General features: G+C 36.4%; 1 protein-coding gene across 4 annotated transcripts in view; it reads right to left on the bottom strand.

Annotated features, from left to right (window-relative positions):
• Window positions 1-24,374, bottom strand: part of LOC127621959 (kelch-like protein 29) — a 327,531-nt gene that overhangs the window by 33,807 nt on the left and 269,350 nt on the right. For all 4 annotated transcript variants that reach the window (XM_052095795.1, XM_052095797.1, XM_052095796.1 and 1 more), the window contains 2 exons: window positions 20,631-20,829; window positions 134-316 (listed from right to left, as the gene is read on the bottom strand). In XM_052095795.1, the coding sequence (XP_051951755.1) occupies window positions 134-316; window positions 20,631-20,829 (382 nt within the window). The remainder of the gene's footprint in view (window positions 1-133; window positions 317-20,630; window positions 20,830-24,374) is intronic.

The following is a 24,374-nucleotide window of genomic DNA, read 5'->3' as shown; positions in this document are numbered from 1 at the left end:
TGAATGCATTAAGCCAGGGGCTTGGATTAATGTACAACGTTATGCCAATTCTTCATGAGATCATGGGGCGAGATGCAGTCGGCGGATAATTTCCACATTTGATATATGCTGTTCCCTCCAAACTCTGACATACCTGACAGATAAATATTGTCCCCTGCCGAAATGACACTGAAGAATTCGCGGTCGTAGAAGGGAAGGCTGGCGAGTGGATACCACTTGCTGTTCTGCGGGTTGAAGCAGGTGACGGCCGTGAGGGAGCGCTGGTTCATTCCAATCGCCTGCCTTCCTCCCACCAACACAATCACCTCAGCCACACCTGCGGGTTAGACAGAGGATACAAATACATGAGTATTTCATTGGCCCGGTGGTGGGGATGTGGACGCACTGAAATACAAGGCCTGACAAAAGCTGGGAAAGCAGTTATTCTTTATGCGATATTAATGAACTGTACGGGCTCCCAAAGAAGATCATTGTTCCTCAACGCTGTTTCATATAGCTTGTGTCAGACTCTACAAACTAGAAAAAAATAGGGTAATATAATGTATACTGTACAAAAATCTGTATATTAAATAGGGCTGTAGTTTGATTTAAAATGTCATGATATAACATTTTTGGTCACAAGGCATGATGAGAACCAATACGTTTTGTTCTAATTGATACAGCCGCCATATGTGATTTAGGTACTTTCTTAATGACGTGATTTAATTGCAGAGTGAACAATGACTTAAATTGTGTTCTGTATGGCTTCAGAAGACTCAACATAGTTCACTACTCATCGATTACTTAAAACTGTGTTTTTAAAATATTTTTATTTTATTTTGTTCATGCTTTTTTTGAGCTTGGCGGACCGGAGTCACTATTCACTTTCAGTACCCAGTATAACTAATACACTAGGTGAAGACTTTTTTTTTTTAAACTTACCTGAAATAAAATCATATGGGTTTGCAATGACATGAGGGTGAGTAAATAATGACAGAACTTCTGGGTGAACTATTGAGAAAAGCCTGCATATTAGAAATAAGAAATAGTTATGATTATATACACGTTAACCCTTAATACCTTAGACCCAGGACCTCATTCCACCCCCTATACCTCATACATTTTTTGGAGGTGTGACAAAACCTCTTTAGCATTTTTTAATTTATCTTTTATAAATAGTGTAACACACACACACACACACACAAAAGTCAAAATTGCAAAAAAATATTAATCTTTTTATTTTTATTTGATATATATATATATATATATATATATATATAAAGTATCAAAAGTGTTTTGGGTCTTCAGAGACACTTTTTTCACATTTCCATAAATTATATTTCTTTGTATGATTATTTAATCTATTTATGTTTACCATCACAGTATATCTACTTCTTTGTTTATTACAAGAGAGATGAGTTCTACGTTCATACACATAAACACTATATTATGTTGATTTTCTATGCAGCATTGAATTATAACAATGGTGAAATATCAGTATCTCAAATTCATGTAAACACATATAATACTTATTTCTTACTCATGGTGTGACGCTGATGTTTCAGTGACTGATTGATTTACATTTGACATGGCTAGCTGATGCAGAAACACCATTGAAGTAAACTATAGCAAGTGTAACACGTGAACAGTATGATATGACTATTGTCATTTGGACGGACTACTGAAATTATGCAAGTTGTACATCTATTTAGACTCAACAAGTGCCTGAGAAAATACATATGAGTAACTTCGGTGTAGCTCATGTGTATCTCATGTGTAGATTACATGTTTTGTGTAGCTCAATATGTGTTTTTGACAGCCAATTGCATCTCGTGAAATTTCAATGTGAAAGTAATGAATCCTGTTCTAGATTTGTCCTGATTTGTTGCATTTTCTCTTTGATTTATTAAAAAACAAACAAAACAAAAAAAACACATCATAATATATTTCATTTTTATTATTTTCTAATTATTGAACATCTAATTTGAACATTTTCTACATACATTTTTAACAGATATAAGTGCCGTGTCTCTAAAGTCCCGAACATGTAAGAATGTTTGGGCAAATGACCTTGCATTTAAGAGTTAAGGTCAATCAACAGCATTTTCGGCATAATGTTGATTATCACAAAATGTATTTTGACTTGTCCCTCCTTTTCTTTTAAAACCAAAAAGCAAAAATCAAGGTTACAGTTGGAAGTGAATGGGGCAATCTTTAAACATTAAAATATTAATTTTCAAAACTATAGCCACAAGACATTAACAATATGGATGTTAACATTATTTTATGGATGTTAGCACTATAAAAACTCTGATTTAAAAGACTTTACAGATCAAATAATGCACAAGTTTTAGCAGAAGAATTAATGTAAGGGCATTTCTGCATGTAAACCCTCCAAAAACTGGCCCCCATTCACTTCCACTGTAAGTGCCTCACATACCCCTTTTCCACCAAGGCAGAGCTGGTGCTGGTTCGGAGCCAGAGCCTAGTTTCAAATCGGTTCTTTGTTTTTCGACCACCAAAGCACCAGCTCCGAACCAGTAAAAGTGGTTCTTAAGTAGCACCAAATCATTGCTGGTCTAGAAGTAAGAACCACTTACGTCAGCGGCTGGGGGCGGGGTTACCGTGACCATCAAGACGAACAGAAACCTGTGACCGCCATTTTTGAATTAGCAGATAAACACGATGGACGCGATTAAATGTACTCCGTCTGTACAAATAAAGGCGTGCCACGCGAACACGTTGGATCCGCCGTGTTTGGATGCCGATGTAGGTCCGCAAAGCCATGAACATCAATAGCAAAGCAACGTCCGCCATTGTTTATTGTTGTGTTTGTTTTTGGCGCCACCGTGCTAACGTTGCTGGGAAAGATGAGACGTATACAGTGACGTAAGACCTGGCTATGTGCTGGCTCTTTAGCCTGTGGAAAAGCAAACCGGTTCTTTGGAGGCTCATCAGTCGAACCAACTCCGAACCGGCACTAGCTCTAGCTCTGAACCAGCACCTTGTTCTTGTTGGTGGAAAAGGGGTAACAGTAGCCTAGAAAGAAAAGGAGGGATGAGCCGAAAATATTTTTTATGGCAATCAGCATAATGCTTCAAATGCTGTCGATTTAGCTTGACTTGTATTAAACCTGGATTATTTCTTCAAGATAATTCAAAAACTTTACACTATTCAGGCAAACATGTAAAGCATTGAACAGACATTACAATGAAGTAAAATCACACGAGTCAGATGCTGTTACTTAATATCAACCCAGCTCTTTACTTTTGGCCAAAGAAACAAGGCCACATGCCTTAAAATGGCCAGTACTTTAGTCTGTTTTTGCTCCCATATTAAACAGTTTCAAAAGAATCCATAGAAGGAACCATGGCAGGTCACCAAGCAATGACTGCCAGTCGAAGTTCTGCAAACACACACATAGTCCTAATATTAAGGTAAAATCAATTTACTCTATTTAAAGCATGCTAAACTTTTGTGCAAACAACTAATGGGTTATTAAATAAAAATCAGTACCCATGTTAACCAACGTCTTACGCTGTCTGTGCATGTGTGTCCAATGAAGAGTGTAAGTGAATTATCAGAGCTTAAATAAACTCATAACCATCTGTTTGGCTGCACGCCCTCAAGTGTCTTACATGCCCGGGTACATTGGCTTCAACACTACATGATATGCATCACTTCCACATGGGCACTCATCCGTGATGCCTTGTTCTGTCACTTTAATCTTGGGTCAGTTTTGTGTGGTAGTGTTTAGGTTTTAAAATATGCTTGTTTATCATTTGTAAAATCTCAAAATTCACAATTATAAAGCAAATGGTTCCGGTTAATCGTTCAGATTGGATAAGCCACATCTGAAGCCGTTGTTACATGCCAAGCATAAAATAAGCCAAGTCATAGACTGAAGTTAACCTTTAGAAGTTATATACTTTGAAATAGTCTTTCTCTTCCATGAAAACGGACCAACAATTTGGCTAAGAAAACTGTGCTATTAAAGCCATTTCATTAATCATTAATCCATGCCACTGCATTTATCTTACATAAATGATCTGCCAGCAGTAACATGAAACATGCAGCATCACCAGGTGTAAGAATATCCAGCTTTACACTCTGAAAGCCTTTTGTTGTATGTGTGTAAGGGTTCGAATGTACCCACTTCCTGCATCATGTCTATACCAGCACGGTGCTTGTCATCATATCGCTTTGTACAGACGGGCTTTTGTTTAAGGTGCAGGAAGAAAGGTGGAGAGAGAGAGCAGGGAAAGAGCGAGAGATGCGTGAAGACATCCTCGAACTTCATTTAACCGCTGACTCATCTTTCCGAATCAATACTTCCTCTGCGCTCCCCTGACAACAGCCACCCGTCTGATCCATGGGCTTCTCTCCGCTCTAGCATCCTTCTTTTAAAACATTGTCATCCTTTTCTCTATCTCCCTCCTTCTAAATCTCAGCTTTCTCTCCAGGGCAGGTAAAAGCACAACCAGGGTGGAAAAAAAGTAGGAGGGAAAAAATACACTATGAATGGTTTTGTCTCAAGTGAGATATAAGAAAAGCCCAGACTGGGAGAATTTGCTGAACCATAAGACATATATACTTCCTGTACTGGTGGAAATGCATCACTCGGCTTCCTGCTGCCAGACAGGACTAGATTAATGGGCTGAAAGGTCTATGTTTATAATTACAATATCAAAGTAAATGAAAATGGTTTCTAGAAATGGTTCCTGCTCTGATATTTTGATTAAAGCTGAAGTGTATTTATTTTTTAAGTTAAAATGCTTAATATGGCTAGACAACACTAAGCAAACCATTTATGGGTTGATTGTCTAGAAAAGTCGTGAAAAAATTGAAACGGCAACATTGGCTCAAACAACGGTGTGCGTTTGAAGGGGGACTACCTGTTTGTAGTGAGGTACGATAAGCTGTGCTATACTGTGAAGTCACCGCTAAAAGGCGTTGTTGGGATGACACAGCAGAGTTCCTGAAACCCCCTTCAGTCATGACTACTGTATATTCATAATATAATATATAGCATAATAGGAATTGTAACTTCTGAAGCAAATAGTTTTACTATTGTAAAAGATTACTGTATAACTCTCTTTAATCAGCAAAAATATATTTAGACTTTGTCTAGACAAACATACTGTATTATAAAAGAAACAGAAAACAGGTATAAAAGGAGATCCAACTAAGTCTTATCCTTAACCTTACATTTTAGGATGATCTTGATTAATGAGGGTTTTAATTTAAATTAAACTAGGAATTAAATAGTAATTAATTTTACATCAAATCTAGATTATGTGTGGTGGTACCTAGACAACGGTATGAGGCATGAAGCATGATTGTTATATGTTCCTGATTTTGAAAAAGGATCCCAATGATTTCAATATTTTCCTCTTTTTCTATTGACAAATTTCTGCTCTTAAAAAAAAAATAAAAACTAAAAAAACAACACAAACTAAAACAAACAAACACACAACAAAACAAAAACACATCAACAAAGCAAAAAACAGCAACAAAATAAAAACACACAAAACACAAGAAGAAAACAAAAAACACAACAAAACACAACTAAAACTAAACAAATACACAACAAAAACACATAAAAAAACAACAACAACAAAAACACACAAAACACAAGAACAAAACAAAAAACAAAACAAAACACAACTAAAACAACAACAAAACAAAAAACACAACTAAAACTAAACAAATACACAACAAAAACAACAACAACAAAAACACACAAAACACAAGAACAGAACAAAAACACAACAAAACACAACTAAAACTAAAACAAAAAACAACAACAAAACAAAAAACACAACAAAACACAACTAAAACTAAACAAATACACAACAAAAACACATCAACAAAAAACAACAACAACAAAAACACACACAAATCACAAGAACAAAACTAAACATAAAACACAAGAAAAAAACAAAAAACAACAAAACTAAACAAATACACATCAACAAAAACACACACACAAAAACAACAACGATACAACAACAACAACAACTAAACAAACACACAAACACAACAACAATACAAAAACACAACAAAAACACACAACTAAACAAAAAGATAAAAAAAAAAAAAAATAAATAAAAAATAAACACACAAACAAAAAAACACCAATAACAAAACAAACACATTGCCGGCCTATCATATAAATTAACCAAACGAGCCATCCCATCAGCAAATTCTTTAATTTCACTGCAACCCCTGAAGTGCAAACACAGTTATTTCCTGTGAGATTTGAAGGATCTCTGCAGATACACCCACTGACCTTTTTAAGGCTAAAATAGTGAAGTAATGGTGAACCGATGCTGACAAGATAATGACTGAACAGTTTCTTAATGATGTGTACAAATCATTTTAATTTAGTGTTTGACTGACCTTACCTCACATTCAAACGGTCTAATGAAGTCAATCTCAACTGGTTTTGCTTTAGGACCCAAATTTTACATTGGAAATCAAGTTGCAACCGAAGACAGAAACAACATTTTTGTTGTGGAAATGTAACCAAATATGTCCTTTTCTCACAGCGCTCCTAAATGCACAATAAACTTCAGATTTTGCTGAAAAATTGTTTGAATTTGGTTTGGACTCACATTCTATTAGGAAGACTTGAAATATGGTGCAAGAGCCACATGAACAACTTTTATGATAGTTTTGGGAGTTTTTTTAGGCTTTAAACTGAGGCACTATCCACTGCTATTGTATTGAAAAGACAGATCGGGATATTCATTAAAACATCTCATTTTGTATTCAGGTTTGAAATTACATGAGGGTAAGTGTTGACAGAATTTTCATTTTTGGGCGAACTATTCCTTTAAAATCAAACTTTATTATTTATATATTTTTACGAAACTCTGCACAGGCACAACTAAGAGGAATTTACGCCAAGACCAAAGTTTTATTGGACACACAGCCTTTAACATTAACAACAAAAGATATAGGAAGCGTTTTCTCCTCCCTTTTAAAAGTTGATAGACCTATTTACTGTTCGATCCTAACTATGCATGATATTATGGTCAGCTGCATTTTATTATTTGTATTCAGCATTGTATCACATCAGACCTGCTGCGACTAAATTGTAGGTCACAGCCCAGTATTTGGGATTTACTGCTCAAGTGCACCTGTTTTACTCTGTTTTATCTTCATGGCTCACATAAAAGCACAGAGATAGGAAGTAAAAAAGTAGACCAAAGCAGCCATAAGCAGGAACCATTGCAGGAGTATCTGTCAATCAAGCAGCTTATCCGAGAATAGGGAGGAGCACACAATTCTGAAAATCTAGTTTCCTTTTTCTTCCTTTTCTCAACGCCCCACTGATATCTATGCCGAGCTCATGCTGTGATGAGCAGCTACTGGTGAGCTTCTCCTCCACACGCAGGAAATCGACTTCCCACTGGTCACCATTCTGCAATCACGCCCGTCTCTTCTGCCCCACTTCCTCTTAATGAGTCCAGTCCATGGCATCAGCTCTGCGCCTGCCATAGGTAAATAAATGTTTGCCAGAAAGGACGTCAGGATGGGCCGGTATCTCTCACACCACACTGAGCTAAAGAGCAATAATGATAACATCCAGAAGCTAGAAAGTCGGTAAATAACGGTCTTGCTTTCTCTCCTCCTGAGCTCAAACTCTCTCACTTTCGCTGTGGGAGGAAATCCAACCATCACTGTGGACTAGTACAAGAACCCAAATCCCCAAGCCAAGACATCACAAGGGGTTGATTTGCCTCTAATTGCCCTTGTATTGCTCTTTCCAACTATTAAAGCCTGAACATGGAAGAGGTCTTCAAGGTCCAGAGCAGAGTATTGCCTTGTTCCAAATGAACTGCCTCTATAAAAAGCATTTTAAGGCATCATTAGTGCGCTCCCAACACGTTTTCCAAAAGGTAGTCAACATTAAAATATACATTACCTCCTCAGGCAGTTCAGACCGAACGTGTTTTTGCATAGATGCAGCGCAGTGAATAGAATAGAACAGAACACAGTTAAAGTTCTTTTTAACTTAACAGTGTCAAAAATGTGGCGGCCCATCAGACCAGGCAAAAAATTATTGTATAATCACAGACAATTGTCTAGTGCATGTTAAAACAGAAAATCATGAACAGATGCAAGAACACACTTGGTTTGAACGGCCACTTTAGCCAGATTCTAAGGTGGAATTGCATGATCCATCTTGGAGAAGGTAATCTCAGAATGCAATATGATAACTGTTGTGATCAAAACATTTATTCTAAATGGCGGATGAAGTGAAACATGTAAATACACGTATAATACATTAAAAACAGAAAAGTATCCATCATTTTTTAAATGGCTATTTTACCTGACATTTGTGTGTGTTATGTATATATATGCTTATTCGAGGATTGTGTTATTACTTTCATGTTGCCTATATTGAAATCAGTTGTGAGTTGATTGTCCTGTGTACTTAACATGGTTCGTATTACGCACAGAAATTCAGCCTATTATAAAAAAAGCTTCAAATGTGACTTCCAATCAGAATAATAAAAATCGCCACTATCTGTTTAGTATAATATTAATATTTGAGTCTTTTATTTTTTTTACCATGTGAGACCCCACGTCCACATGCATGGACATTGGATTTTGGCTTCACTATACATTATATACTATATGCATAATTTAATTTCATTGAAACCGACTGATCTCACTTCAAGAGCCTTTGAGCTGTCAGTAAAGGTTTTAACTTTCGGCACGAGTGAAAAAATAACATGGCATTGATCACAGCAGAGTTTGTGTCTGGTTGAAATGGCATCTGGTAAGAAACCTAATTAAGTTTTTACTTTGAAACCTGTTTCAGTCAAAAGATTAGAGACTCTAGTTTCATCCGATATACCATTTTTCAAATTTGAGCGATTTATCGCAAAACGGCACACTGTTAATCACAATGACCACATATGTGGACTGTTACATTATACATTCTTTATTCACGGTGGACTATCACATTAAGAATCAATGGATGCATCCTAAAACTGGAAAATGTTGCTTTAAGAGGTTGTATATGGAGTTAGGGTGAAAATAAGGTGCATTTCGAACTGTTCTGAGACCAGAGCAGACAGACAGCACACTGGAGGTTAAGTCAGTCACTAAATAGGGAGCAAGGGAGCATCCTATACCTCTCTATACAGCTTAGTGCATTTAATCCAAACTTCCTATTTATAGTTCAGTTTCAGGCTGCAGACGATGTTTGGATCACTCAACATGTTTGGCAGAAATTAGACAATGGTAATCAGTACATAGATTCAGAAGTTATAATGGATCATTTTGTTTTAACATGGTTGGCAGTGATTGGATGGATGCTGGCTATTAGTTTGAATCATAATTATTTATGCAAATTTTTTATGTAATGTCTGTAACATCTCAAAACCTAAACCTAACACTAATATAACCAACACTCCTGGAAACATAATAAACAATTTGATTTAAAAAAAATTGACTTTCTATAATTTGTTATTATTTAGAACTTAGTCCCACTGTCCACATATGTGGACATCAATTTTTAGGGAAACTATTTGTTCTAAAAAAGCTTCTTAGGGGGTTACTAGTTACAAATCAAATACGGGAATGGAAAAAAGCAAACAGCAGTAATGTTAAATATACTACAGTATATTACTCATACAATTCAAGATTTTGGTGCAAAAAAGACATCCATCTAGCCAACCCGGTCTGATAGTAACAGTACGAAATATTATGAGTTGGTTTGCATAAAAACTTATGACTTTTACTCTCATAGACAAAAAAAACAAATAAACTAACGAACAATGCTATCAAGATTTGTCCCAAGTTTAACCCCTAGCCCAACCCTAAACATAATAATGTCTTGGTTAGGAGGCTAGCTAAAATTCAATGCCTGAATTATTTCAATTTGAAATTCTGTTTGTTGACTGTTTGGTTTGAATGGGAAAAAAGGCTGTACCTATTCATATTAACCAAGTCAGAAAATACCTTATGATTTCACAATCTCGTACAGATTATGTGCCTCTTATGGCCGTTTACATAGAAAACAATGGAAAAAGAGTGCAGAAATACGCAAAAACGCATTTAGTGAAGGCCTGGCTAGACTGGATGCAGTTGAAGCTGAAATAAATTGCAGCTTTGAACTCACTTGTCACAAAGACATGCTGGGCAGGTGACACTCGGGGCATGAACGTCTCTGACAGGCTGATCTTTTGTATGTGTGGGCTTTTACTCTTGTCACTTCCATGCCCTTCATCCTATTCCCTCTGGAGTGAGTCAAAAAAAGCATTGAAAATGAAAAGTGTGAAGATGAAGTCATCGCTAAGCAGTTCATTCCCGTTATGCAATGCAATTTCATGCCCCCATCATGTACATCAAAGAGGAATAGTTCAACCAAAAATGAATTGCTATTCCAAATCCGCATGACATTCTTTCGTCAGTGGAACACAAAAGGTAATGTTTGGTAGAATGACAGTCACCATTCAGTTTCATTGCATGGAAAAGGATCCATAAGTGTGCTGCCTTGGGGTGAGACTATGAGCAGGTCAAACCCCAGGCACATAGTTCTGCACACAACAAATCTATTGCATTGTGAGCTGTCACTTACTAAGGAACTGAACAGCAATCAAATGGCACAACTCTGCCTTTTCCTACAAGAGAAATAGCTTGCGAAAGAGGAAGTAAGACACAACTTTGATTGAGCTTTTTGCTTGACAGAGAACATTTCTCCTTTTAAAGCACAGCTGATGAAAGGCCATATTCATTATCCAACTATCTCTTCACAACAGCGTCTTATTTAATAGTTTATCAGCCAAAAAGGTAAGTCATAAAACTTGATACGGCATCGTAAGTGTTACAACATTTTGGGGAAGTTAAACAATAGTTAAAACAATGGGCCCACCAAGTCAAACACAAACTTATAAAATCATCTTCCTTCTACTGTACTTCGAAATGCAAATTCCATCCAGCTAATGTACAGACGGAAAGCAATCAAGAGCTGAAAATATTTTGAGCGAAATGTTAGGATTAGCGCTGATGGATTTATAATTTCCTTTCTCTAAAATGGCCAAAACCAACAAAAGACGTGCACAAGAAATCTTGGAGAAGGTAATCTCAGAATGCAATATGATAACTGTTGTGATCAAAACATTTATTCTAAATGGCGGATGAAGTGAAACATGTAAATACACGTATAATACATTAAAAACAGAAAAGTATCCATCATTTTTTAAATGGCTAATTTACCTGACATTTGTGTGTGTTATGTATATCTATGCTTATTACTTTCATGTTGCCTATATTGAAATCAGTTGTGAGTTGATTGTCCTGTGTAAAGGTAAGTCATAAAACTTGATATGGCATCGTAAGTGTTACAACATTTTGGGGAAGTTAAACAATAGTTAAAACAATGGGCCCACCAAGTCAAACACAAACTTATAAAATCATCTTCCTTCTACTGATATCAATATAATACGTATAACGAATAGGTTTTTGTTTGAAAACAAATCCGTTTTCAGCTTCCTAATGTCAATATATATCAAGCATTTTTGAAACGTTCCATTTTTTGTGGATGCCGTTCTAGTGAAGATAAAAAAATTTGTAGTGTGGACGTGACCCTAGGCGAAAGAATCCAAACCAGCAATCATTAACACTCTTTGACTAGCCGTGTTATCCTAGGATGTATGCGAACAGGAGAAACATCACAAAACAAAAACCTCAGTGCATTTCACCATAACTAAAGCCTGGTTGCCCCATAAGAATAAATGAGCCTGTAGGCTCCAAGAAACTAACAGTTGTGTGTGGGAATTCTCGATTAACCCTCATGCACTCTGCTTGGCTTTGACCCGTTCTTCAAATTCACTTCAGTAATGTGCATCTATTGAGATCGTGCGTTTTTTTATTTTTAAAAGACAGAGACTAATTAAACTGACTGGACCCAGTGCTCAAGGTGAGACTCTGAAACCAATGAGGCTCGCCCTCCAGTCATCACTCGGCTAAATCAATTAAGCAAATGCAAACGGAGTGCAAAACTATGCCCTTGCATTCTCACCTTCAGCTTCTGGTTTGAAGATAAAAGCAGTTTAAAGAAATGAGAAGGTAAAAGTGGTTTGTGGTCTGTAAAGGATGAGGCAAGTGTCAAATCAGCAACATTTAATACCTTTGACTCTTTCTGCCACACGGTAGCAGCCGACTGAATGTTTTGCTTCGCAGTGGTGACCTCAATAAACCGTGTATAAGTTTTGTGAATGGTTGCCAAAAGGAAGGATGGATTCTGCAATGGGATCTAATTAGTCCAGAGTGTATTAGTGTGCACAAGTAGAGCACTCTAGAAACAGACAAAACAGTACAAGAGAAGTAGAGACAGAGAGACGCTGATGCAACTCACTCAATGAGAACTCGCCACATTGCAATTTGTGCTTTTAAACGGGTTTTGTAGGAGACATTGCCAAGCATACTGTTGGCAGGGTAAAACTACACAAGGGTTTTTTTTAAACTGGGGTCATGGGACCACTGGGGGCTGCAGAAAAGTCCTATTCAATTTCTCGAGAAAATTCTATTAAATTCAGACATATTTAAAAATATAAACAGGTTGTATTTATAATATCATGCTTATTATTTTTCTCATACAATATAAATGGCTCTATAAATATTAAAATATACAGCTGCCCTTATAATTTAAAAGGAGGCCCATTATATTTGGGGTCCTTGGCATCAAACATTTTTTTTCTTCACTCTATATAAAAGCAGATAATATATACATGTGTACACTGGATCAATGTATACACATAATATATGCTTTATTACACCATTATTAAATAAATGCCTAAAAACTATTTACATACATTCTAAATTTAAACATTGTAACAACATTTGCTAAATGTTGTTCTAACATTCAAAGGGGAACATTTAGCAACGTATTGCTAGGTGGTTGCCTACTGGGTCCAAGTAAAAATAAAAGCCCAACCTCAAGTCACTATGACATTCTGGTCCTTACATATGGCTCAGGTCCCTCTTTCAATGCAAGCCAATGAGATCTGTTTGCCTGATTTATTGTCCGCCAGACGAAAATCACAAGTCCGTTGATTTAGAAAAGTAATCGCACACCTCTCTTCAAAAAGCCGTACTATTAAATGTATCATTTATGTTCGTAGCACAAAAAGTACAGGACGAGTTACATGCTGAATTTTCACAAATAACACTTAAGACATTTTCTCATGCTAAGACTCTTACAAATATTCACAATGTAAAGCTTCAAAGTTCAACGCCAGAGTTAAGCAGAACAACGTCACTTTTCGGTAAATCATTCCAGTTCCCTCATTGTTCTTAATTATGATTCTGCTTCACCCTCGAGGACAACTGCTAATCAGCTACAAGTGAGGGGCAAATTAATACTAGATTAACAAATCCTATGTTATTTGACGACAATGAGCTTTAGGTGTGGCGGCAGCCCTCACTGCCATCACCCACTACCATCGACTGCTAAGAGAGAATGTCGTGAGCTTAATTAGGACGGATTGCCCGTCTACATAAGTTACTGGGTGTGAGCCAGGTGTGCCGTCGCCCTGATTTGCCCGGAGGGTTTCCATGTGACAGGAGGAGAGGAGAGCGCACAGGTGCCCTGGTGAGGCCCCCTGCTGCTGTCAGTCTAAAGACAGCTGGCACTTACTTGCAACTCTGAGAGTGCACACTGCGTGCTGCTCTGTGGGTGCATGCTAATACACATGAAAGGCTCACTGCTGGAAAAATAAACCCTGCTTAAACCAGCTTAAGAGTGTTTGCTGGTCCTCGCTTGTTGAAAGAAATGTTCCAGGTTCAATACAGCATTTGGTGCCATTATTGCCAAATTATATTACGTGGTTCGTTAAACGTATTCCAGCAGTTCCGAGGTGAAATGTCCGCAAAGTGCAGCTAAAAGGGAGTTAAATGTTCTCCGAAACAAATTAGGGTTTAAAGGTTAATGCTCTAAAAAGTTTTAAATCAACAAAACCTACCTCCCTACCCTAAACCTAACCAATAGTATCATAAAAAGCCAGTGGCGGATCTAGGCATGGGCAATCACCCAGGGCGGCTTATTGCGGGGAGGCGGCACGTGGATGTGGTGTCTAATTCCCAATCAACACCCACCCCCAGTCAACAACTTTGGGGGCGTTCTCATTTAAAATCACATACCACCCCCCTCCAGTCAACAACATTGTTGAAGCGGGTTTCGCCAAGGGCGCCAAACAAGCTAGAGCCGCTACTGTAAAAAGTAATTGTACTAAAGCCACCACGTCATTTTTATGTTGTTTCTATTACATTTTTGACTCACGTGTCACTCATAACTCATCATTAATAAAGTTTGATGTTGCCATCCTAATTGAGTTGATTCATTCAAAAACCCTCTTTTTGAGAGTGTCTTAAGTTGAACTATTTTAAATGATGAGTTGCTTATAGCTTAGCAAACTAAAGTTTTAAAGTAGCTTCCAAAACACTGACACGCACACACTCTTCTCTCCAAACTGATTAAATAATGTGTTAATTGGGTGCATGCTTGTGAGGAATGTATAATGGATGAAATCACAGCACTTTCACTCTGTCTATTCATACATGAGAGATTCATCAACCGAGCTCAGGTGGAGAATGAGTTTGTTCACTCACACACACACACACACACACACACACACACACACACACACACACACACACACACACACACACACACACACACACACACACACACACACAATCAGTCATTCAAGAGAACCAAATAACACTTTGCGTCCCAATCGTCTTTGAGTTCTACTCAAGTTTTCTCTTTCTCTTTTTCATAAACGTGTCATACAGGTGACGGGCCCTCATGCAGTGTTTCATAACCCCGTTCAGATGGCCAGCCAGATGGTCCGGCCAGCGAAGAGTTCACTCAAGAGTTTTGTAAACAGCCAAACAATCAAATACTTAATAAAAAATGCTAAGAGGAGACAAGTCCATCCTTCGTAAGCAAATAAGAGTCACAGATGTTGAAAAACACAGAGGACACATGTCCACAAGCCTTCCAAAAAGCTACTGCAGAGGCACATTAGTGCAGTGATGGGATCAGATATACTGAATACATTAGATTAGGGCTGGGCGATATATTTATACCATATAACGAAAGAAATCTCAGCCAGTAGTGATTTTGATATGATGCTTATGCAAAATCTGTAACGTCACATATTTATAATCCTTTACATTGCAAGGCTATCAATGCTTTATGCTATTTTCAAATGAGAGCAAGAAACATGGAGTAAAGTGAAAATACAGAGCAGACTTTTTATTATGGGGTGTTGTTCGGCACAACACCGAAGAGCATGCTTAAGAAATATAAAACCTGTGAGGTTTGAAGTAAACAAAGAAAAATTAAGGTAAATAACAATTGTGAGACGAATATTTTTATAGGGTGTCATTTCATATCAAGCTGCAATTTTGCTCAATTATTCCAAAAAGTGAGAACATATTATTTAGTTATGTATATTTAATATACAATATTAAATCAGCCTTAGCAAGACAAAGGAGTCGGTAATTTTATTTTATATTAAATAATAATTAAACAATTGTCATTTCCATCACAGAATTTGAGATGTGCTAGAAATTACATTGTAGTGGGAAATTCAATGACTTTTACCTCCAGTGATGCACGTACATACACATTTAGACATTGTTGGTATGAATGAAAAAGTGAGAGTTTGAAATATGTTTTAACTTTATAGCAACTATAGCAGGGTTGGGAGGGTTACTTTTGAAATGTATTCCACCACAGATTACAGAATACATGCTGTAAAATGTAATTTGTAATGTATTAGAACACTCAAGGTCAGTAACATATTCTAAATACTTTGGATTACTTCTTGAGCACTGGTAGATTTTTTCACTTGTTTTGACTATAAAAACTCTGCCAGTACAGTAAGACAAAATACATGTTAAAAATACATTCTCTGGAAATTCTAAATAAGAGATTTTTTGATATTTTTACAGTAAAACACTACAAAAATGATTATCAAGAATACCATTTTTACCCTAATATCAAAGGTCTTACTAGAAAAAAAAATAATTATGATCCAACGTGAATTTTCTTGTTAAAAAAATATGATGTGTCTGGTAACATCATGTAAAATGGCTAGAAATAGCATTTTAGCTTAGCATAAAGCTGACAATTTACACAAGGTTTATTTCTATTTCTTCTGCTCCAAACTTACTCCAAACTTACTTCTCTGTCTGCGTGTATGAATGTAACACATCATAAGAAAGTGTTTCACCGCTGTTCAAATGCACTTTTATTGCATCATTTATATGTTTAAATGTTTTCCATCTGAAAGGACTAAATATTAAATGAAACCAATGACAATAAAATGCAAAGTAAACTCTTCAGTAATCAAAATACTTCTTGAATGTAACTGTATTCTAATTACCAATGATTTAAATTGTAACTGTAGTGGAATACAGTTACTAATATTTTGTATTTTATATACGTAATCTCGTTACATGTATTCCGTTACTCCCCAACCCTTGCTAAAAGTGACTGAAGTTGAAGAAACACCCATATACACATACCAAGGTACTTCATGATTATCATATTTATATTTTTCTTAACATTATCCTCGCACATATACAGCGTTTTTGGTTGTATTCTAACTGCATTACATTGATTCATAAAGTTGAATCCTACGTAATCCAATGGTGTATGCATGCAACTCCAATGTACTTCAAAGAATTCCATGGTGCCATCATGTCCATGTCCAAAATCCTTGTATAGGGTAAAAAGCTTTGGTACTTTTTGTAAGTGGATAAAGGGTGAATTTGGGATAAAAAACTATGCTTTAAAGCTGTAAAAAAAATTAAATAACGTATGTTCTTGTGTGGGTTTGTATTTAATCTAAATTTGTTGTGTTTACTGGCTGTTGCACCATAGAAACAAAACTCACTCATGATCGTAATGTGACGTTTGTTTACCAATTACTTTAAATCTTCCAGGCAGAAAATAAGTTTTGCAGTGTGACAAAATGTTCATGCACAGCTTGTAATACTGTTCAGACAATAATTAAACCTTGCTTTATTGAAATTATCCTCTAAGCTCAGGCTGCAGAGTAGGAAAAATCTCAGAAACCGCGAGTCATTTGTTCCTCTGTCAAGGCTACTTATTTACATAAATATCTCGTTAAATAGTAAAAACAAGTATAACGTGCTGAAAGCTTGAAAAATCATGCTTCCTATTTACGAAGCATTTAGAGAAGGAAAATGTGGCTTATCTGGAGTCAATGGGAATCAAGCATTGTGTTTTGGTGTGTCCATTTCATCATTCTGCTTGAATTAAGATCTCGTTCTGGGTAAAGCTTGTATTCTTTATTAGAGATCCGTTTAAAGGAAAGGTTCACCTAAAAATAAAAAATCTGTTGACATATTGAATGCCATCAGAATTTTGAAGAAATGTGTAGGCTGTTTTTTACTCAAATAAATTAGAACAGAGGCTTTCGAGCTTCAAATAGGACACAAATGCACATAATCATAAATGTGATCCATACGACTTGTGTGCTATAATCCCAGTCTCGTGTGAGGAACAGACTGAAATGCAAGTTGGTCTGTTCCCTTGAAATCATCGAATCAGTGAATCAGTTGAACTCTAAATCCGAAACGGCCTCATTCATGAACGAATCATTCAGCCCAGTTTTGTGAACTGGATCAATGATCTATTGAAAAGATCAGACTCAAAAGAACGTTACGTTCACAAATCGTACATTGCAACTTTCCTCTTGAACTTTCATGAATGTGTCACAAGAGGTAGTGCGTATGATTTTCAGTAAATGATTACTTAAATTTCAATCCGTTCTTCACCCAAAGCTATCAAATGGTTTCAGATGACTTGGAACATAGCGGATGGATCACGTTTATAATACTTTAAAAGTCATTTTTGTAAATGTATGAATAAGTACGACCAGTACAATCTTCAAAATGTCTTTCATTTGTGTTTCAAAAGATCATACACATTTGGAACAACATGAAGGTGAGTTAATTATGACAGAATTTTTTGACCAGAATAAATATGACAATGTGAGGTGTGTTCTGTGTATGTGATATCATTTTTGAGAGAAAGGTCTCAGTCTAGTGAGGGAGGCTTCAGTTCTGCTATTGCAGTCAGTAGAGATCAATAAATCTCAGGGGCAAAAGGGAGAAAGCGCCACAGTATATCAATATTAAATAAATGTACAGCTCACTCACAGGGTCACGTATTGCAGGGGGAATCATGGGAGCTGGAACGGTGCAGGGAGAGTGAGAGTGATTCACGGCGCTGCATGTGGACAGTCTTATTGAGCCATAAATTAGTTTGGTTGCATTTTTACCGCAACCTAAGATTGACTTTAGATACAGTCAGAGCGGCCACAGAGATACTGAGATCTACGACAAACAGAATATCCACACTGACTCTGAATCTGTGGCATTTATTGATTCAAAAAAGGCAGGCGTGAGAGATTTTGATCCGATGCTAATTTTAGAGGGTGATAGTGGCTAGTCGGTAAGGTTAGTTTCACACAAGATTATCTTTAGCCACCACAGTTAGCCAAATGTCAACCGTCTTTATAAACAAAACACTATGCATTTGATTTCTCAATATACAATAAAGTGATAAAGCGCCAGTGCATCCACTTTTTCGGTCGTCTTGGTTCTGGAAGTATTTTTCCCCAAAGGGATTTTATTAAATCCTTCATAAAAAAATTGTAAGCCATGTACATTACACATTTTTTTTGTGAAAATCTGATTAAAAAGACAAAGGTACAAGACTTAACGTCTTTTATGAGGGAATGAACTACAATACTATGAAGCATTCTGATTGAAGCAGACTGCGTGCAAACTGATGAAAACATACAACTTTTAATTTCAAGTTGTTGATTATATGTACTGAAACAATATGTGTGAAGTATATTACAAAACATTCAGATATGTACTAGGGCTGTCGATTTAACGCATTAATTCAGTGCGTTTAATTTGACCTAAAAATAACGCATAAAAAAATTAACGTAATTAATCGCAATGCCCGCACTGATATGGAAGATTCCTGAGAAATGCAAGCTTGTAGTACCACCTTGTAGTACCTCCAGAGGGCAGTAAGTGAAACTTCAGCTGTGCGAGCAACGCGCAGTTTATACATTGAAGAAAAACACCCTTGAGCAGCAGAACAACACAAACATGCGTTACATTCTTGCGTTCAAAACACTTGGAGCGCAAATCCAAACTAAGTGATCTCAAGATGTGTTTAAAGATTAAGTATTAAACTATATTTAACTTGACAGTGACCTAAAAATTTTATGTTTATGATGCAACGCACCCAAGATGCTACACAAGCATGTCTGACGCAGGTGCAAATTGACGGTGCATAAAGGTGCAAAAGCCCTCATAATAAATCTCCAACTGATTGACAAATTCACTTCCTTTTTTTATATATATATATTTAAAGATAACTATGTATCATTATTTCATCATTATATATTGAATTATATTGATATGAGGGGCTTTCTCAGCAAATATTTGTATATGTGATTAATCGCGATTCATTTAAGCGATTGACAGCCCTAACATGTACACATAAATAGCTAGTTTGAGAGTGTCGAGAGACTCAATTGTGCACTTTGTTTGATGCAAATCTTTAACTGGTGGATTATTTCTTTTCAGGATCATGGGTAGTGAAGTTCTTCACCTGAAATTGTGATATAAAATAGGATTTAAAAAACCAAGTTATGGACTGATGGCTTCAACAGAAGCATATACAGCTGCAAGAATAAGTAGAAATCTGGTAGCTGGTTTTCTGCAAGAGCGATCTCATCTTCATCAAAGTCACAAGTATAGACAAACACAGTGTGCTTAATCTAACAACACACAAACAATTATAATATTTCATGTCTTTATTGAAAAAAGCCTATTAAAAGTTCACAGTACTGTGGAAAATGTAAGTGATCCTACGGATTTAATAACTGGTTGATCCTCCTTTGGCTGTTCACAACGTTCAGAAGGAATTTTGATTTATTCTTCCTTAAAGAACTGCTTCAGCTCAGCCATATTCTTAGGACGTCTGGTGTGAATGGAAATTCATTTTTCAATTCTATGATGGCAAACGGTCCAGGCCCCGAAGCAGCAAAGATGCCCCAAATCATGATGGTCCCTCCACCATACTTCACCTTTGGGATTTTTTTTTATGTTGGTATGCAGTGCCTTTTTTATGCCATATGTAATGCTGTATGTTTTTCCCAAACAATTCAACAATCAGTCCTCAGCTGAACACGACTTCCGCTTTCTGGTGTGTATTTGGCACCAGGTGAAAATACGTACACATAATTGTAATCTAACTTCAGATTTTTGTATGTTGCTATGCATGTTGCTAGGAGGTTGCTTATTATACCAAGTCAAAAGAGCCCACCCCCAAGTCTCTATAATATATTGGTCCCCAGATATGGCTCGGATCCCTCCATCAATGCAAGTCTACAGAGTATTTGACTTAAAATCTGGGGGGTCATACTTGATTGGATGATTAGTTGTGTTACATCACCAGTGGACAAAAACACTGATTGACCATTTGAAAAAGAAGTAGCAAGCACATAGTGTAATTAGTGCAAAACAGTTGAGAACTCAAACAGAAATAGCTAAAATGGTTGTACCTGCAGAGAGTCTTGGCCGCGTCCTGGGCGTTTGCATCTCCTGCCGCGCATGAGGCAGCATGTGGTATCGTTTGGCTTCGTTCACTAGGTCTCGACAAGCCTCGGACGATTTAATCAGCTCCTCATTGTCCACCACGTTCAGCAGGTAACTGGGGTGTATGAATGGAAGTCTAACCACAGCCAGCAACTCTGATATGTGCTGATATGTGTGAGAGAGAAAGAGAGAGAGAGAGAGAGAGAGAGAATTTGAAATATATTCAGTAGGAACAACTGTAGCGCTTAAAATGACTTCAACCACAGACAAGTTAGTGATGACACGTTTTCAGCATGTGCTCAGTAAAGTTCTCTCTCTATATGAGAAAAATAGTTTTTTTTAAATAAAGAAATAATAATAAAAAAAAAGATTTTCAAAGTGTTTTTTGGGATGTCCAGTGTTTTTATTCTGCTGTCTTGAGTTTTCATGTATTTGGATGTTAACGGATTATTCCAGGTTCTAAATTAAGCTCAGTCCACAGCATTTCTGGTATAATGTTGATTGCAACAAAAAAAAAAAAACAGTGAAGCATGTAAGGGAATGGGGCCAATTTTTGGAGGGTTTAAACACAGAAATGTGAAGCGTATACTTTTATGAAATCACTTACATTAATTCTTCTATTAAAACGTGTGTATTATTTAAGCTGTAAAGTTTTTATATCCTTGTTTTTACGGTCGTTCATTAAGTGTTTACAGTGTTATGTAGTCATGGCAACAAAGTTGTAAAACCAGTGATTTTATCACACTAAAATCATGTTAACACTCATATTGTTTACATTTTGTGGCTCTAATTTGGAAACAGTGAGCATTTTAACGTCTACGCATTGGCCCCCCCACTCTCTTCCATTGTAATTGCCTCACTGTAACCCAGATTTAGCTTTTTATTAAAGAAAAGGATCAGGACGAGTCTAAATACTTTTTTGGTAATCAACATTGTGCACAAATACTGTCAACTGAGCTTAACTTGTATTGAACCCAGAATATTCCTTTAACCCATATACTGTATATTTGACCTCTAGGTTGTTGTTTACAAGTCAACATGAATGACAGATGTAAACACTGTTGCTAGTTGCGACCATAGAGAGTTCATCATGACTGTGAGGTCGCGGCAATTTTAAAACTAGTCATAAAATAAAAAGTGTGAAAATGGTTCTTGATTTATCAGCTTATATTTTAGTAAGGACTTATATTAACTAAAATAATTATAAAATAGGTCCAACTTACATTAATGAATTTAGCTTTAAACTCTTCTAAGTATTTATACAATACAAATGCAACAACTAAACAGTAATATTATTAAGGATTAATGCACTGATATTTTTACTTTGATGTGTGCTCATATTTAATAGTGGGTTAATCATGCATTTAAAAAGTGACATTTTGGCATTTTGTATTAAATTCAATTTTACAAAATAGAAATATCAGACTCTAAATTCGGATTGGATAAGCCACATTCGAGCCGCTGCTCAAAAACTATAAATGCACACACATGCGAACGAACTTTTAATATTAATGCGCCAAGTTGTGTTGCTTGGCAACCTATATTATTTCCGTAAGCATTGCTTATCCTGAAAGCTTAAAGAATTGCCCTTACTATTAAATAATTTAATAATGACTTAATAATAACTGCACTTTTTTAAATAATAATACAAAATATATAAATAAAAAACATTAATTGTCTGTTTCTTTCATCTGCATTAGCTTCTATATCAGTGATTCCCAAACTTATTTAAACTATGGCACCCCTTTATAGTGTATTTTTTCACATGGCACCAAAAACATGGAAAAATAAATAAATCAATGTACGACTGAAAACACCCTTCTACTTAAATTTTATATTAATATTAACAAATTAAATTAAAACAAGGTGGCCTTTAAGGTTTTTTTTGTAAACATTGCTTCAAAACTTGACTATTATTAGATATATTCTGCATCAAATCTGATTCAATACATTCCGAGCAGTAAAACACTTTCCTTTTTCTTGTAAATGTTGCTGTTTGATACAAAATAATGATAGGCCTATAACAGACAGCAGTATGTCTATTAGGCTGCATTTACACATCACAAAGATTTGAGATATACGATTTTTGTCCTGTCTTCTTACACTCACATAATAGATTAACACTGTTACACTGATATTGTGTCAAGACACCACAGATTTTTGTCCCATCTGCTTACACTGTCATACATTAACACCTGTGTTTACATTAATATCATGTCAAAAGGGACATTTTTACCAAGAAGCACATTTTACTGTTCACATGGGCAGCTGCATTTCACAGCGTGACACAAGCAGATTTACAGTCCGCATGCAAGCATTTTTACAGCAACCGTTTTACAAGTAAAACAGTGTGCGGGAATTGCTGGTTCTTTTAACATCATTGGTGGCCATTAAAACATTGTACTTAGCAGAGATTCACTGGCACCCATAACCCACTTAAATCATTTTCCCCCCTAGATAACTCACAAACAACAACAGATCTACCAACTATATTTTGGTACAAGAAACATCTACAGTATGTGTGCTAGCATCAATGTTACACTAATATTTATATAGAGATAATCTGTGGAATAACAGTTAATGTTATTTGTTGGAGATTCGATTAGAATGTTACAGTTACAGTACAATCAATACAAATATTGTTATGGTACAATTGGTGTTGGCACATATATACTGGTGGCCAAAAAGTCTGGAATATTGTACAGATTTTTATCTTATGGAAAGAAATTGGTACTTTTATTTATCAAAGTGGCATTCAACTGATCACAATTTATAGTCAGGACATTAATAATGTGAAAAATTACAATTACAATTACTTCCTTCACATGCTGCAATGACAGCTTTGCAAATCCTTGACATTCTAGCTGTCAGTTTGTCCAGATACCCATGCTTCTTCAGATGTGGCAGTCTTGTCGAGCATTTCTCACGCACCTTACAGTCTAGCTGATCCCACAAAAGCTCAATGGGGTTAAGATCCATAACACTCTTTTCCAGTTATCTGTTGTCCAATGTCTGTGTTTTTTTAACCACTCTAACCTTTTCTTTATGTTTTTCTGTTTCAAAAGTGTCCTTTTCCTTGCAATTCTTCCCATAAGGCCTGCACTCCTGAGTCTTCTCTTTACTGTTGTACATGAAACTGGTGTTTAGCGGGTAGAATTCAATGAAGCTGTCAGTTGACGACATGTGAGGCGTCTATTTCTCAAACTATGACTCTGATGTACTTATCGTCTTGTTTAGTTGTATATCTTGCCTTCCACATCTTTATCTGTCCTTGTTAGAGTCAGTTGTCCTTTGTCATTGAAGACTGTAGTGTACACCTTTGTATGAAATCTTCAGCAATTTCAAGCATTGGTAAACCTTCATTCTTCAAAACAACGATTGACTGACAAGTTTCTAGAGAAAGCGGTTTCTTTTATGCCATTTTTGACCCAATATTGACCTTAAGACATGCCAGTCTATTGCAAACTGTGGCAACTCAAAAACAAACACAAATACAATGTTCAGCTTCATTTAACAAACCAAATAGCTTTCAGTTGTGTTTGATATAATGGTGTGGCAGGGCGGAGGACAGGGCCGGGTCATGATCATACACACCCGGTCCCTTATCAGGCTAATCAAGCCTCTGAGAGGGATAAAGGCTGACTGCGGACCGGGTGTGCATGATCACGACCCGGCCCCGCCCTCCACCCTGCCACATTTGGCAAGTGATT

This window comes from Xyrauchen texanus, chromosome 28, assembly GCF_025860055.1.
Source record: "Xyrauchen texanus isolate HMW12.3.18 chromosome 28, RBS_HiC_50CHRs, whole genome shotgun sequence".
Lineage (NCBI taxonomy): Eukaryota > Metazoa > Chordata > Actinopteri > Cypriniformes > Catostomidae > Xyrauchen > Xyrauchen texanus.
The sequence above is the reverse complement of the archived record's forward strand: the minus strand, read 5'-3'. Positions and strand labels throughout refer to the sequence as shown.